The sequence below is a fragment of the Centrocercus urophasianus genome, unplaced genomic scaffold (genome assembly GCF_019232065.1).
Source record: "Centrocercus urophasianus isolate 14NV4802_14NV808 unplaced genomic scaffold, USGS_Curo_1.0 seq_1488, whole genome shotgun sequence".
NCBI classification, from domain to species: Eukaryota; Metazoa; Chordata; class Aves; order Galliformes; family Phasianidae; genus Centrocercus; species Centrocercus urophasianus.
Window position 1 is genome coordinate 43826 of NW_024884684.1, and position 15313 is coordinate 59138.

The following is a 15313-nucleotide window of genomic DNA, read 5'->3' on the forward strand; positions in this document are numbered from 1 at the left end:
ATGTGGTATGACATGTAACATCATGGCGTGACACAGCATGGAATGGCATGGCATGGTGCAGCATGGCACAATATGGCGTGGAACAACACGGCAAGGCACAATGTGGCATGGTATGGAATAGCACAGCATGGCATGGCATAATGTGACCCAGCATGGTGCAGAGTGAGATGACACGGCACAGCGTGGCACAGCATGGCAAGGCACAGCGTGGCATGGCACAGCATGGAATGGCATGGCATGGCTCAGTGTGGCATGGCATGGCACAGCATGGAATGGCATGGCATGGCTCAGTGTGGCATGGCATGGCACATCATGGAATGGCACAGCATGGCACATCATGGCATGGCTCAGTGTGGCATGGCATGGCACAGCATGGCATGGCACAGCATGGAATGGCATGAAATGGCAAATCATGGCATGGCACAGCATGGAATGGCATGGCATGGCTCAGTGTGGCATGGCATGGCACATCATGGCATGGCACAGCATGGCACAGAACAACACGGCGTGGCACACCACCAGGCTCAGAACCACAGCTCCTTCCCCTCTCTTTGTCCTGCCTCACTCACTGCTCCTGCCCCCAGCACCACCGCAGCAGCCCCCAACCCCACGCCCACCAGGGGAAGCCCCACCACACCATGCCCTGTGCCCACCACGGCTTCCCCGGCTCTCCTCCTCCAGCAGCGCCGTGCTGCCACGAACCCCCCTGCTGCCTCTGCGCCGCCGTGATTTATTCATTCATAAGGAGGGCAGCGCGTCTCCGCGCCTCCCCCTGCTCCCCGGGGACAGGCAGCAATTTCCCTGCTCTGAAGAAGCTTGTGAAGGTTTGAGTGAATCTGGGAAGCAAATCTAATTGGCAACCTCGTAATTCCTCGGGGGGACATGTACTTTGGTCATATCTAAGTACATTCCAGCCAGTGTTTAAGACACACTGAATCCAAACTTGGACAGTAAAATACCAGCAGCTCTAAGCTCCTTATCTATTTCAGGCAGATTAACTCCTTAATCATCCCTTTTGGAAGTTCCCTGCCCCAAATTCCGCTCCCTTCCCCCTTTCCTCCCCCCCTGTTTTCAGCAGGAACAAAAGGAACAGGCAGATTTTGCAGGGTGCGAGAGGTTAGGATCGCGGCGGCGATGATTGACAGAGGCAATAATGGGGGAATGGAGGACGGCCTTTGGAAAGCCGCTTTCCTGGCGAACCTGCCTGCGTGTTTGTCTTCGGGATTTGGAGACGGGAAGCATATAATGCCGAGATAATTTATCATACGACATCAAATGTCAATTTTTTTTATTTCCTTTTACCCCTTTTTTCTCTATTTTCCTCCCTGTAAGAGGGGTGAAGGCAGCGGGGCCACCCCACGAGCAGCCTGGGGAGCTCCTGTCAGAAACATCTTCTGCCCCATCCCATCAAAACAAGAAAAGCATCGGTGCTGGGTGCTGCTCACTGTCACTCAGGAAAGTGCTGGCGCCTTGTGCTTCCTTACACAGATGTTGGCTGCTTGCAGGAGGTGGCCCTGGTGGGTGGATGTGGCACGTGGCAATGGGGATGGGGCTGGGATTGGGATTGGGCTAGGGTGAGGCGGGGATGGGACAGGAATGGGGCCAAGATGGGACTGCAGTGGCATTGGGATGGGACCAGGACAGGGCAGGATGGAACCAGAGTGGGATCAGGTTGGATCCCAAATGGGACCACGGTGGGATTGGGATGGGACCTGGATGAGACCCAGGTGGGATTTGGGGTGGTGCCAGGAAGGCGTTGGGATGGAATTGGGAGCACCCAGCAAAAAGCAGAAATAACCCAAACATTGGGATTCATCCATGTGGGTCACTTGGTTGGGGCTGAAGGTTTGAGTTTGAAGGATTGGCATAGGGTTGGCTGACGGGTTGGAGCTGAAGCACTGGGGCTGAAGGATTGGCTTAGGATTGGCTGAAGGGTTGGGGATGCAGGTTTGAGGCTGAAGGGTTGGGGTAAAGGTTTGAGTTTGAAGGGTTGGCATAGGGTTGGCTGACGGGTTGGCTGAAGGGCAGTGCGGCGCTGGGGAAGATCTGTCTGTTACCCCCCCGGCACGGCTCCTGTTGGCTGTCCTTGCTTTTGTCTGCAGCGCGGGGCAGGCCAGGTCCTTCTTTAACCTCAGCCATATTTCCTGTGCAGCCATCGACTTGTTTTCCTCTCTCCTGTGAGCGCCTCAAGGTTGATGTCAATCCTGTTGGTGGGGGAAGTGATAAGCACACGGCCGCCCTCACTGCATGCTCGGCCCTGCCATGAATTTTGCCTTCGGAGCTCGTTTGCTTTGCAGGAGGCATTGCCCAGGGAAGCTCAGGTGGAGCATCTGCTTTGCAGCGAGTCTCGGGGTTGCTTGTATGTTAGTTTTTAATCCCTTTCTTTTTGCAAAGCCCTCTCTTGCCAGCTGGCAGCGTGCAGGGGCAAGGAGAGACGCGGCGGCTTGCTGCAAAGAGCCCTTCTCCCTGGGATAAGCAAAAAGCAACGGGAAAAAAATAATAAATGAAGGAGGGAAAAAAGAGGGAATGGAGGAAGCGAGGGGGGGGCTGAGCCGGATTTCCAGGCTGGAGGGAAGGCCGGGGGACAGCGGGCTTCCCCTGGCAGCAGTGGCGGAGCAGAAACGTTGAGTCATGAGTGAGGTTTGCAGGCAGTGTTTTTCCCAAGCAAAATTCCTCACCGGGGAGGAGCAGAGCAAAGCTGGGGGAAAAAAAAAAAGGGGGGTGTGGGCGGGATTCATGGGCTGCGTGCCCCACATGGGGAAGGCTGTACCCCATTGCGATGGGAATTCCATCTGGGGGGGTTCAGGGAGGGACCTGCTCAGGGAATTCCCCAGCAGCCGGATGGGAGGAGCAGCCGTTCCTGGGGGGGGGTGGTGGAGGGGGGGTCTGCGCACCCCATCCCTCCTCCTGGCTGCCCGCATCCGCCCACCCCCGCGCAATGGGCGGCGCAGCCCCAGCGCCATTTATCATCATCTGCGGGCAAGTGAAGTGTGCAGGGAACAGCTGCTGCGCTCCGCTGAGCGCCGGGGGGGCACGGGGAGATGGGGAGGGGGGAAGGGGGCTGGGGGCTGCCCTGTGTGTGCCCCTTCCTTGGGCTTGCGTGGGAGATGAGGGGGCATTAGAAGGGGGTATTGGGGGAGAGGGATCAATGGGGTGCTTTGGAGGAGGGGTGCTTTAATGGGGTGCGTTGGGAAAGGGATGTGGTAAGGGGTGCGCTGCATCGAGAGTGCATTAAAAGGGTGCAGAGGAAAAAGGGTGCGTGAAGGGGGCACTGGGGTGAGGATTTGTTGAAGAGTGCGTTGGAAGGGGGCACCGGAGAGGGTGCATACATGGGATGAACTGGAGAGGGGGTGCATTGAAGGAGGATCCATTGGATGCAGGGTAGGTAATGGGGTGCATTAAAGGGGTGCGTTGGAGAAGAGGTGTGTTCAGGGGTGCACCGAAGGGGGGTGCACCTGGAGCAGTACCTCCGTGTCCCCTGGGGACGTTTCCCAGTGCTGTGCAGAGCTCCGCCGCTGCCTTCCTTCCCCCTTCCCTCTCTCCCCTTTTTTCTCTCCTCCCTTAATAATAAAATTATACCAAGCAGTTTGCGGTGTGGCAACCTGCCAGAAAGTGTTTCTTTAAACTCCACCAGCTCACAATTAAGCAAATCCGGAGCTGACACTCCTTGATAGGCACTTTCTCCCCCAAGAAAGCATCCACTGGGAAGCCCCCCTCCTCCAACAGCTCTATGGGGCTGACCCCTCCTCCCCCCAGGCTGTGGTGGGGTGGTGGGGGGATTTAGGAGCAGGGTCTGGAGTGGGGGGGTTCCGCAGGGCAGCGCTGCTCCTACTGCACAGCATTACCCTGTGAGCGTGCACTGCTATTTTTAGTTGCTGAGTCCTTGTTGATGTCGCATCAGAAAAGCCAGAGCCTGAGAACCAGAGGAGCTTGGGGGGGGTGGGCAGGGAAATCGCCCCCAGGCACGGTCCTGTGGGGCTGGGGGGGGTCCTGGGTGCTTCCCAAGCTCTTGGGTTGTGGTATAGGTCTCCAGATCTGGTCCTCATGGTGCTCTGTACCTTTTGCCTGCCAGCCATCAGGGAGAGGGGGTGGGAAAGAGTGAGGGGGGAGCGGGGGTGAGAATGAAGGCAAACACAGCCACGCAGCGCCTTGCGTGAGCAGGAGGCAGGCTGCGAGCTGCGGTGCCAGCGGGTGTCTGCACAGAGGGTCTGTGGCAGTCTGGGAGCATGGTGTCATGCCCTGGCGTTGTGCACCGTGTCAGCTCCATGCACTGCAACATCAGCACCGCACCCTGCATCAGCACCATGCACTGCAGCATCAGCCCTGTGCACTGCATCAGCTGCGTGCATCACTGCATGGCAGAGGTCCAGCACCTGCCCCTGGGAGGTGCTGTGGGTCCTGTGGGACCGCAGAGGGTGACCCCAGGGCTGTTCTAGCAGCTCTGGGGCCATCTGGGCTGTCTCTGGGGACAGAAGGGACGAAATGCTCCAAGGTGGCCATAGCCAGATGTGAGTGTGGCTCTGTGTGTGGCAGAGGCAGGACGATGCTGGCTCCAGGCACTGTGATGTCCCCACCATTCTCATCTCCTCTGACAGACACAGCCCTTCCTGAGGTCACCCTTGGGGCACTGTATCAGAGTCCCCATGTGCAGCCGCAGTGCCTTTTTAGGGCTGCTTAGTGCAGCCCCCTGACCCCACATGGATCCCACCGCAGCGTTGGAGGGGGGTGGCACCTTCCTTGGGGCTGTGGCAGGGAGCGCTGCATAGCCCTGGGGACGCAGCCACTTCCTCCTCCCTCTCCTACAAAGGGACTTAACCTTGCTGCTGTCAACAGCTTGATTTGATGCCATTAAAGCGCTTGCTCTGAAACAGCCTACATCAGGCAGCAACATCTGCTCAGTCCCTGCTCCTGCAAAGCTGTGGCACAGCTCAGGGCAGAGGTGGCCCCGAACTCCCCAGATAGGCCAGTGCTGCTGGCACAGTGTGGCCTCCCGACAGCACAGGGCTGCAGGCACTGCACCTCACTGGGAGCTCAGTCTAGATGGAGAACCAATGCAGAGCTGGGGCACAATGCTGCCCCAGGAGCTTCCATGCATGCACACCCAATTGTGTGCCCAGCACTGCACACCCTGCATGAATGCAAAGCCTGAACATGTGCAAGCCCCACATGCATGCATGCCCTGCACATGTGCAAATCCTACATGTGTGTCCCCCAAATATCCTCACCCTACACATGTGCCCTCGTGCCAGGTGCTTTGCGCAGCCTGGTGTTGCCCCAGCTGTCTGGAAAAGTAATAATAATTAATAATAAAGGAGCAGGGAGGGAGAAGGCTCCCCTGAAAGCACCAACCCGGCATTTTCTCCGTCCGATCCCATTTTTCAAACCCACTTCCATGTGCGGCATTAGGGGCTCTTTTCTCCCTTTCATTCTCTTGCTGCTGCTCGGGGCTGCCCCAGAGCCTGGCTTTGATTTTCTTCCTTTGTTCTCACAGCGCCCGCGCCCCCCCCCCCGGCCTCGGAGCAGGACAGGGCAGCCCCCACAGCCCTTCACCATTAGGGGCTCCAGCAGCAGGCTTACCGGATCCTAATGGAGCTGTCTGTTCCCCGAGATATATGCCCTACCACGTGCACTGCCCGTGTGGGCCATGAAATGCAGCTGCAAAATGGAGCAGCGAGGTGGAAAGAGAAGGGAAAGGGGCTCTGGGTGGAGATATGGGGGAGGGATTGGGGTGCTGGAGTGGTGCAACATTGCAAGGCGTCCCCAAGAGCTTCCCATACAGAAATAGATGCCTGCATGCGTGGAGAAACTCCAAAAAGGTGCTGAGATGTGAATGCTGTTCATGGGACACTGCAGAAATTGAGGCCAGCGTGGGACTGATGAAGTGCATACACGGGAGCTGTGGGCAGAGGGGCAGTCCGGATCTGCACTGATTCGACGCATTTTGGCACGGTGCTGAGCTCAGCATCTGGCAGGTGCTGGGTATGATTTATTAAGCTCCTTGAGGAGGGGACAGCATGGGCTGCAGCAGGGTCACTGCAGGAGCAACATCACAGGGGGACCCCACACCTCCAACCCGCTGGGGTCGGGCAGGTTGCATCCCCCACATAGGATCTGTTCTTGAGCACGCAGGGCCCCGCTGTGAGCTCAAAGCAGGGTGACCCAGGTGCTTCCCCGCACCTCGCACGGGCGGGGAGAGGAAATGGGGCCGTTTAATGACGGCTGTGCTGAGCGCTCGGCTAATCGGCGGCTGCTGGCGGGAGCAGACAGCTTCCAGATGGCATCGCACCGGCGCTGGGGTTATTGGCTGGGGAGGGGGGGCTGCGGGAGGCGGCTGCAGGCACAGACAGGCAGACCCAGGAAGTTGAAATGAGTTTTTTCTTGCAGCAGAGACCCGCGTTCTTGTCCCTCCAGGCTGCTGCCTCCAGTAATTATCACAATAATTACAAAGAATGGCAATGAGCGGGGTGTTTGCGGGGATGCGCAGGGTGCCGGCAGCTCCAGGAGGAAGGGTTACCCCTTAAGGGATTTGCTGAGAGATGGGCTGTGGGTGCGTGGAGCACAGAGAACACCAGGGGACCCAGCAGAGCTTTGGGGTGGCGGCACTCTGCAGGTCATGGCTGGGGAGGGGCTTCCATCCTGTGAAGCTGTGGTAGGTGGGGAAGAAGCATGCTGTAGGGTGAGAGGAGGCAGCAGGACCCCCGGGCAACCCCCAGCCCTCAGGATGCAATGCAGGGCGATGTGACATGGGGAGATATGCTGGAGGATGGTGCAGGGTGATGCGGGGCGATGCAGTGTGATGCGATGCAGGGCGATGAGACGTGATGCAGGGCCAGCTGCTGAGATGGGGGGTGGTGCAGGGCGATGCAAGGCAAGGTGATGCGATGGAGAGCGATGCGATGCAAGGTGACAGTGCAGGGCGATAAAGTGGTGCGAGGCAAGGTGATGTGATGCAGAGCGATGCAATGCAAGGTGACAGTGCAGGGTGGTGTAAAGCAATTCAATGAAAGGTGATGTGATGCAGAGCAAGACGATGCAAAGCGATGCGATGCAGGGTGATGCAATGCAAAGTGATGCGATGCAAGGTAAAATGATGCAATGTGAAGTGATGTGGTGCAGAACAATATAAAGCATTGTGGTGTGAGGTGGCAATGCAATGTGATGTAAAGCAATGCAGTGCAAGGCGATGCAATGCAGAGTGATGCAACACAAAGCGATGTGATGTGATGCAGAGTGATGCAATGCAAGGTGACAGTGCAGGGCAGCATATAGCAATGCAATGCAAGGTGACAATGCAGGGCCATGTAAAGCGATGCAAAGCAAGGTGATGCAGAGCACGCTGATGTAAAGCAATGTAATGCAAGATGACAATGCAGGCTGATATAAACCGATGCAACACAAGGTGATGTGACACCAGGCAATGCGATGCAAGGTGATGCAAAGCGATGAAGCGATGGGAGGTGGCACGGTGCAGGACAATGTCAAGCAATGCATTTCAAGGTGATGCAATGCAATGCAAAATGATGCAATGCTGGGTGACGCGATGCCAGGCGAGGCAACGCAGGGTGTTGCAGTGCAGTGTTAGGTGCCGCGGTCCCGGCAACACGAGGGGAGGCCGTTGCAGCGAGGCCATGCCCTGGCAGCAGAGGCGATGCCTGCGGTGCCGCAGCTCAGTCCCCTCTGCACGCGGCCGCGCTCCCCGGCCCTCCACAGCGGCGCTGCTTCATTTGAATTCTCGCCTCTCTCTCTTCGCAGATAACAAGCCCGCGCCATGCAGTCCTTTCGAGAAAGGTGTGGTTTCCATGGCAACCAGCAGAGCTACCAGCCGACTTCACAAGATACATCACGCCTGGAGAATTACAGGCATCAAAGTCAGGCAGGGCCGAACTGCGAGCGGCAGAGGCTGGTGGCGAAGGAGTACTACAGTCAGCAGCAACTGCCATACGCGGGCTACGAGAACAGCGCCGCGGAGAAATACCACCGGGGAAACAAGCAATTAGCAGGGCAGCAGCTGCAAGGCAGGCCGGCCTTTTCCAATTACGCTGTGCAGGAGAACAGCCCCTACCCGGCGCGCTATTCGGGGGACGAGAGCCTGCAGGCGTGGGGCGGGCAGCCACCGGCGCTGCCCAAGTATGAGGACAGCCTGATGAAGAAGACGTCGCCGGCAGCGGGAGGGCGGCCGTACCACGAGCCGGCAGCGGCCCCACTGCCCTTCCGGACTCACTTCCCACAGCAGCAGCAGCAGCAGCCGCCCGCACTGCCCTACCCCAAGCTGCAGAGGCAGAAGCTGCCCAACGACGTCTCTTCGCCCATGCCCTTCTCGCAGAGCCCCCATTTTGGGCAGCACTCACAGTCCTTCCCTGCCTCCTCCACTTATTCCTCTGTGCCAGGGGGCAGCCAGCCGGCACACTCCTACAAGAGCTGCACGGCACCTTCAGGGCAGCCGCCGTTGGAGCGGCCCCTGGGCAGCGCCGCCAGCCTCGCCCCTGGCCCCCGTGTGCCCAACCTGCACGGTTACCAGCCCAACCGCATCGGCTATGAGCAGCCCCCGCAGCCTCCCCCACAGCCCCCACCGCCGCCGCAGCCCCCGCAGCCCCCGCAGCCTCCTCAGCCCCAACCTCAGCCCTTGCAGGGGAGGCATCACGCCCCAGAGAGCCTCCACTACCAAAACTTGGCCAAGTATCAGCATTACAACCAAGCGGGGCAGACCTACTGCCAGGGTGATGCACCGCCCGTCCGCACGCCGGAGCAGTACTACCAAACCTTCAGCCCCAGCGCCAGCCACTCGCCGGCACGCTCCGTCGGTCGCTCCCCGTCGTACAGCTCTACGCCGTCCCCCCTGATGCCCAACCTGGAGAACTTTCAGTACAGCCAGCAGCCGCTCAATGCCGGCGCCTTCCCAGCCGGCATCACTGACCACAGCCATTTCATGCCGCTGCTCAACCCCTCTCCCACTGACGGGACGAGCCCGGATGCTCAATCTGGGAATTGCAAGAATTTGCCGAAGGAGAAACTGCCTGAAAACCTTCTGTCAGACCTGAGCCTGCAGAGCCTGACAGCGCTCACCTCCCAGGTGGAGAACATCTCCAACACTGTCCAGCAGCTGCTGCTTTCCAAATCAGCCGTGCCCCAGAAAAAGGGCATCAAGACCCCAGCGAGGACCCCTGAGCAACTCAAGGGGCAGCACTGCAGCCCAGAGAGCAGCACGTACTCCGCAGAGCAGGTTGGGACCCCGCTGTCGGACCCACTCAGCACCCCGCAGTCCGTCCACGCCGAGACACAGGACGCTGACTATCTGAGTGGCTCGGAGGACCAGCTGGAGAGGAGCTTCCTGTACTGCAACCAGAACCGCAGCCCTGCCCGTGTCAACAGCAACTCCAAGGCAAAGCCCGAGTCGGTGTCCACGTGCTCTGTCACCTCCCCAGATGATATGTCCACCAAATCGGATGACTCCTTCCAGAGCATCCATGCCAGCCTGCCCCTGGAGTCCTTCACCAAGTATGTGACCAACGAGCGGGACTGTCCCCGGCTGCTGCTCAGTGCGCTGTCCCAGGAGGAGCTGGCCTCCGAGATCATCGTCCTGCAGGACGCCATCAGTGAGAAGGAGGACAAAGCCTGGCCCAACTCACCCATGTTGAGCAAGGAGGCCACGAAATCCCCCTTCCAGCTGGAGAACCACCGGCCATGCCTGGACTCCATGGTGAAGGGCTCATGGCCCAGCCAGGGTGACTCCAGCACCCTCACTGAGCCCCTCAAGATGGACAAGGCTTCGGGGGGCAGCACGGGGAAGGACTTTGGGGACGAGGTGTACGAGGGTCCCCAGGTGGAGTTTGCGGCCACCGAGACCAAGGACACACTTAAGGATGCGGGCCCGTTGGCTTTCAACTCCAAGCCCAGCGTCCCAGCTGCTACTTCCAGTGCAGGGGCTTCTGGCTTCAGCTGCTATTCGAACACCACAGCCAACTCGGTGGGCTCTGAAAATGCCATGGAGCACTTTGAGTGGCCAGAGGAGAACCTGGGCGAGGCGTGCCTCAGGTGGAAGGAGCTGGGCTCAGGCCTGCAAGCCTCTGACCTCCCCAAAGGCCTCTTCCCCAGCAAAATGGGAGGGTCCTGCAAGGAGAAAAAAAATGCTTGTGGCTTGGACCTGTGCGATGGCGAGCAGCCAGACAAGAGTGAGACGACCCGGGACTTCGGCCAGCAGGCGATGGAGGAGGAAGAGGAGGAGACGCTGACCTACGATGAGGCCACGAAGGTGGACAGTGAGAGGTGGCTGCAGGACACGCGGCACTGCTGCACAGCCGGGGACTTCAGTGAGATCCCTATGATCTCATCACCGGAGCTGAAGGAGTCGGACCTGGAGGTGGAGGAGTACTCCTCACTCTGCGAGCTGGCGGGCGCGGAGCAGAAGTCGGTGCCCTACGCTGCCTCACCTCCCAAGCCCCCAGAGATACCCGCCGTGCTGTCTGCCAGCGAGGTGCCCATGTCTGCCGAGGAGACCGTCAGCACGGTAGAGAAGGAGAGTTCTGTGCCCTCGGCGCGTCTCTCCGGTCAGTCCATCATCCTGCTGGGCCCGGCAGTGGGCACGGAGACCAAGGTGAAGAGCTGGTTCAAATCCTCCCTGCCCCACATCCAGCCTGAGGAGGAGAGTGGGGGAGTAGAGAAATCCCACCCGGAAGCAGTAGACTCTGAACCTGTTTTGTCACTTGGGGTGAAGAAGCAACCGGCACCTGAAAATGCATTGGTGAAAACAGAGCCTGTCTCACGGGGCAAGAACCTCCGCAACAAAAGGATCCACTGCCGGCTGCCGGAGGAGGACAGTGCTGGCAATGCAGTGCCGAGCCCCTTCAGTGAGCTGCCAGCACTGTGCGTGGGGCCGGATGGACAAGGGGAGATGCTGAGCAAGAATGTGCACAGCCAGACGCCCAGGTTTGCAGCGGAGGGCTTGCCGGCACGCATGTGCACCCGCTCCTTCACCGCCCTCGCTGAGCCCCGTGCCCCGGCCCCGCTGGAGGGGCTGAAGGCACCGATGCACCAGGAGAAGATGGGCAAGAAGCCAGCATGTGGTGTGAAGCAGCGGGTGGCTTTCAAAGCCAGGAAGCGCAGCGGCCGGCCAGCCCCTAAGGTCATCCAGAGCGCCGGTGGTGATGCTACCATCACGGTGTCCAGCTTGGTGCCGGCTGAAGAGGTGGTGGGGCCGGGGCCGACGGATGGGGATGTGGCAGATGGTGGGGAGAGGGACCAGCGCTCGATGATCCTGCGCTCCCGGACAAAGACACAGGAGGTTTTCTACACAAAGAGGCGGCGGGGCAAGCGGGCGGCTGATGTTCGACTGAAGAACTGCAAAGCACCCAAAAAGCTCATCTCCAACAACCACCTCCCACCTGCCTTCAAGTTGACCCCCCCGGGCAGCCCCCACAAGGAGGGAAAGGTGGGCACCAGGATGAAGCTGCCCAAAGCGGGGCCAGGGGTGGGCGGCAAGATGTCAGAGCGGCCCCTGCACTCGCTGAAGAGGAAGTCCACCTTCATCTCCCCCATCCCTGCCAAGAAGAGGAACCTCGTCCTGCGCAGCAACAGCGGCGGCGTGAAGGAGGAGAAGCCGGAGGGTCCCCACAGCCTCTTCAAGAAGATGCCCGTGGCCAAGAAGGTGAAAGCAAAGCTGCCCCCCAAGAGCCCCGGCGAAGCCGTCCCCAAACCCCCGCCGGTGAAGGAGGCCCCCGACGTCTGTATCAAAATCACCTCGCGGGCGGCCTTCCAGGAGGCCACCAAGACCAAAGTGCTGCCTCCCCGCAAGGGCCGCGGCCTCAAGCTGGAGGCCATCGTGCAGAAGATCACCTCGCCCAACCTGAAGAAGTTCACCTGCAAAACGGCAGCGGCAGCGGCCACGGTGGCGGCCACCTATGGCACCTCGCTGAGCGTGGCGGCGACGGAGCGCGAGCGGGCGGTGAAGCACGGCGCTGTGGCCCCGGCGGTGGGTGATGCGCGGCTGCCCAAACTGGCGGCGGCACAGAAGGCACCCGCCGTGCTGCCGGCTGAACAGTTGTGCCGGAACCCTCACGGCCGAGCGCTGAAGGGGAAACCGGGCAGCGGGAAGAAGCTCTCTGCCGACGGCTCGCAGAATGAGGGCTGCGTGCAGGCTGCTGGGGCACAGCCTGGCTCGGCCATGGCGGCCAAGAACATGGCGCTGCTGCCCAAGAAGAGGAACCGTAAGGGCAAAGCGGCGGCGCTGGGCATGGCCAAGGCACCCCTCGGCCCCACGCTGCCGCTGTCACCCCGTGAGCGTGCAGCCGGGCCGGGCGGTGGGGACGAGGGCAAGAAACCAAAGAGCGAGGAGAAGGAGGCGGCGGGTGGCGACGGGCCAATGGCGGGTGGGACGGCGCGGGGGGCAAAGCCACGGGCCAACCACGCCAACTACAACGGCTACTCCAAGCGGCAGCGCAAGCGTTTGGGCCACGGCAAAGCCAAAGCGGTGCCGGTGCGCTGCAAGAGCCGGGGCAAGCGGCGGCGGCCAGCCCAGCAAGCCCCGCTGCCGGACCCCGCCGAGCCCGAGATCCGCCTCAAATACATCTCCTGCAAGAGGCTGCGGGCCGACAGCCGGGCCCCCCCCTTCGCTCCCTACGTCCACGTAGAGCGGCGCGGCGACTTCACCACCGCCTGCACCGTCATCAACTCGCCCGGCGACGAGGCCCGGCTGCAGCGGGGGCCCTCCGGCACCGTGCCCAGACCGCGGGCGGCCCTGCCGGCCTCCTCCGCCATGCACCTGGGGCCGGTGGTGTCCAAGGCGCTGAGCGCGGCCTGCTTGGTGTGCTGCCTGTGCCGCAGCCCCGCCAACTACAAGGACCTGGGTGACCTTTGCGGGCCCTACTACCCCGAGGACTGTCTGCCCAAAAAGAAGTCGCGGCTGAAGGAGAAAGCGCGGGCGGAGGGCGAGGAGGGCAGCGCAGCGGAGAGGCCCCGCGGGGTGGCAGAGAGCGGCTGGGCAGCCGGCGGCAGGGCGGGCAGGCAGGAGGGTGCCGTGGAGCCGGGCAAGCCGAGTGTGCTGCGCTCCAGCCCCCGGGGTGTGTTCCGAAGGCTGCAGAGCTGCTACTGCTGTGACGAGAGGACAGAGGGCGAGGAGGCGGCCGAAAAGCCCCGGCGGCACGAATGTACCAAGGTCGAGTCCCCCCCCACAGCCCGAGCCGGCGGGCGACACGCAGGAGCACTGGCTGCACGAGGCCTGTGCCGTATGGACCGCTGGGGTGTTCCTGGTGGCGGGGAAGCTCTACGGGCTGCAGGAGGCCGTCAAGGCGGCTGCCGACCTGGTAAGAGCTCGGCCGTCTGCCCCGCACGGGGTGGGCCCTGAATAATAGCAGAAGCAGCAGCAAAGCTGGGAGCAGCCTCTCCCGTGGCGTTCGCCATCCTCATTTAGCTGAAGCCATTTCTGTGGCTGCTTCCCATTTCCAGCCCGGACCCCTCTGGCGCTACAGCCCCATAGCAACTGAAGGCTAATGGCGTGTTGCTGCGCAGCTGACGTGGCTGGGTGATAAGGGGTTAAAAAAAATAGGGTTGGTCTGCAACATCCGGGCATTAGGAGTCACCCTGGGAGGCTGGGGCTGGCGTTCAGATGTGCAAACCCAGCTGGCTTCCCATGGGCTGCCGCCTCCCTGAGAGCTCCTGAGATCTCCTTCAGCCTTAGGAGCGTCTGTATGCTGTTCAGTCATGCAGCAGCTCGAAGAGGGACAGATGCAGGGTGGGAGGTTGGAATGGGCGGCCTGATGCCGAGATGATGGGCAGCTGGAGACTGGGGAAGGTACAGCCCTGCTCTGCTTCTGGTGCAGAGCAACAGGAGCATGAGAACGTCAGGAGAGCAAAATGGGGAGGAGGATACTGGGAGACTGCCATGGAGACATGGGGTTTTGTGCCACGGCCATGCCAGCAGAGGCGGGGCCTGCAGCAAGCCCTTCCTGACCAGGTTTGGGGCTGGCTGCATCCATTCCATGACTACCAGGTAGAAATGCAGTGCCGGCCGGAGGCTGCAGCCCTCCCTGCTATGGCCCCCACCATGTCACTTCATCTCCATGCCTCCCACATTGCCACAGGGGCTTCTTGCCTTTGTGCCAGGCTCTGACGGGATCTTTCTATCTCTGCCTCTCTCTCACCCTGCTCCGGATTCCTGGCTGCGGTGAAAGAAGTGCTCAAGCTGCCAGCAAGCAGGAGCCACCGTGGGCTGCTGCCAGAAGGGGTGCCCCCACACCTACCACTACGCGTGTGCCGTCGACACAGGTGAGCCCAGGCGCTGGGGTTGGGATGCGGGGACCCCCCCCTGCTTCCTCTGACCCTGCTGATGGCAGAACTGGGTGGTCTGGGGGCTCTGCACGAATGGTGATGATCTCTGTAGTCTGTGTCCCAAATTTGGCCAATTTCAGCTAAACCCTCTGGATGTGGCAGGGAGGATGCTGTGTCCTTGCTGCCCAAAGACAGCTGGTGGTAGGGGCTGCCCTCACATGCCCTCTCTTTTCCCTACAGGTTGCTTATTAACTGAAGAGAGCTTCTCTCTGAGATGTCCCAAACATAAGGTAAGCCCAGAGCCTTCGTGTCCCAAATGTCTCCAGCCCCTGAGGGAGGTAGATCTGCTTTCAGACCATGTCACCATGTCCACCAGGACATCACACTCCCCAGCACAGCTACTCCCAGTTTCAGCCTCAGTGGTCATCATAGAGTCGTTACTTCCTGGGGGACACCAGGCACCCATGTGACCCTTGAAGTTGTGACAAGTGGGGGCTGCACTCCTACCTCCTCTTGACAGACTGGGGTTGTGTCCCCTTAACATGGAGCAGCGAGAGTGTTGATTTAACCTAAAACCACACCCTCAGCCCTAATAGGCACATCCCCATCAGCTGGGGACAGAGGGGCATCCCCTCTACCCCCCCACGTGCTTTGTGTCTTGCCTCCTGCTAACACTCCATCCTTGTCCCCACAGAGACAGCCGGTGTAGCAGCACGGGAGGTGCATGGCCCCCGCCACCAGCGAGGGACCCGCAGGGGGGTGGCAGTGCCACCATCCCCATCTCGGAGCCATCGGGGGTCACCGGAGGAGTGTGGCCCCCGGGGTGGGCACAGCGCTGCCGGCCGCCCCCCTGCCTCTCTCCCCAGAGCCCCTCTGAGTGGGCAGAGCCCCTGGGGTGTCAGAACGGGGCCGGGGGCACAGAGCCCCCCAGTGCGGCGTGACGGGGTCACCAGCAGTGCTGACACCCGGCACGGCGAACACAGAGACTCTGCTCCAGGACTATGTGAGCTGCACAGGGGTGGGATAGGGTGGGGGTTGGGGGGTGTGGGGAGGG

The 15313-nt window shown here is 60.7% G+C and overlaps 1 protein-coding gene across 1 annotated transcript in view; it reads left to right on the forward strand.

Annotated features, from left to right (window-relative positions):
• Positions 1 to 15270, forward strand: part of RAI1 (retinoic acid induced 1) — a 31980-nt gene extending 16710 nt beyond the window's left edge. The window contains 5 exon segments of the mRNA XM_042815320.1: positions 7753 to 13159; positions 13161 to 13295; positions 14163 to 14256; positions 14500 to 14549; positions 14954 to 15270. Coding sequence (XP_042671254.1) covers positions 7769 to 13159; positions 13161 to 13295; positions 14163 to 14256; positions 14500 to 14549; positions 14954 to 14968 — 5685 coding nt within the window. The 5' untranslated portion in view covers positions 7753 to 7768 and the 3' untranslated portion in view covers positions 14969 to 15270.
• The last annotated feature ends 43 nt before the right edge of the window (positions 15271 to 15313 follow it).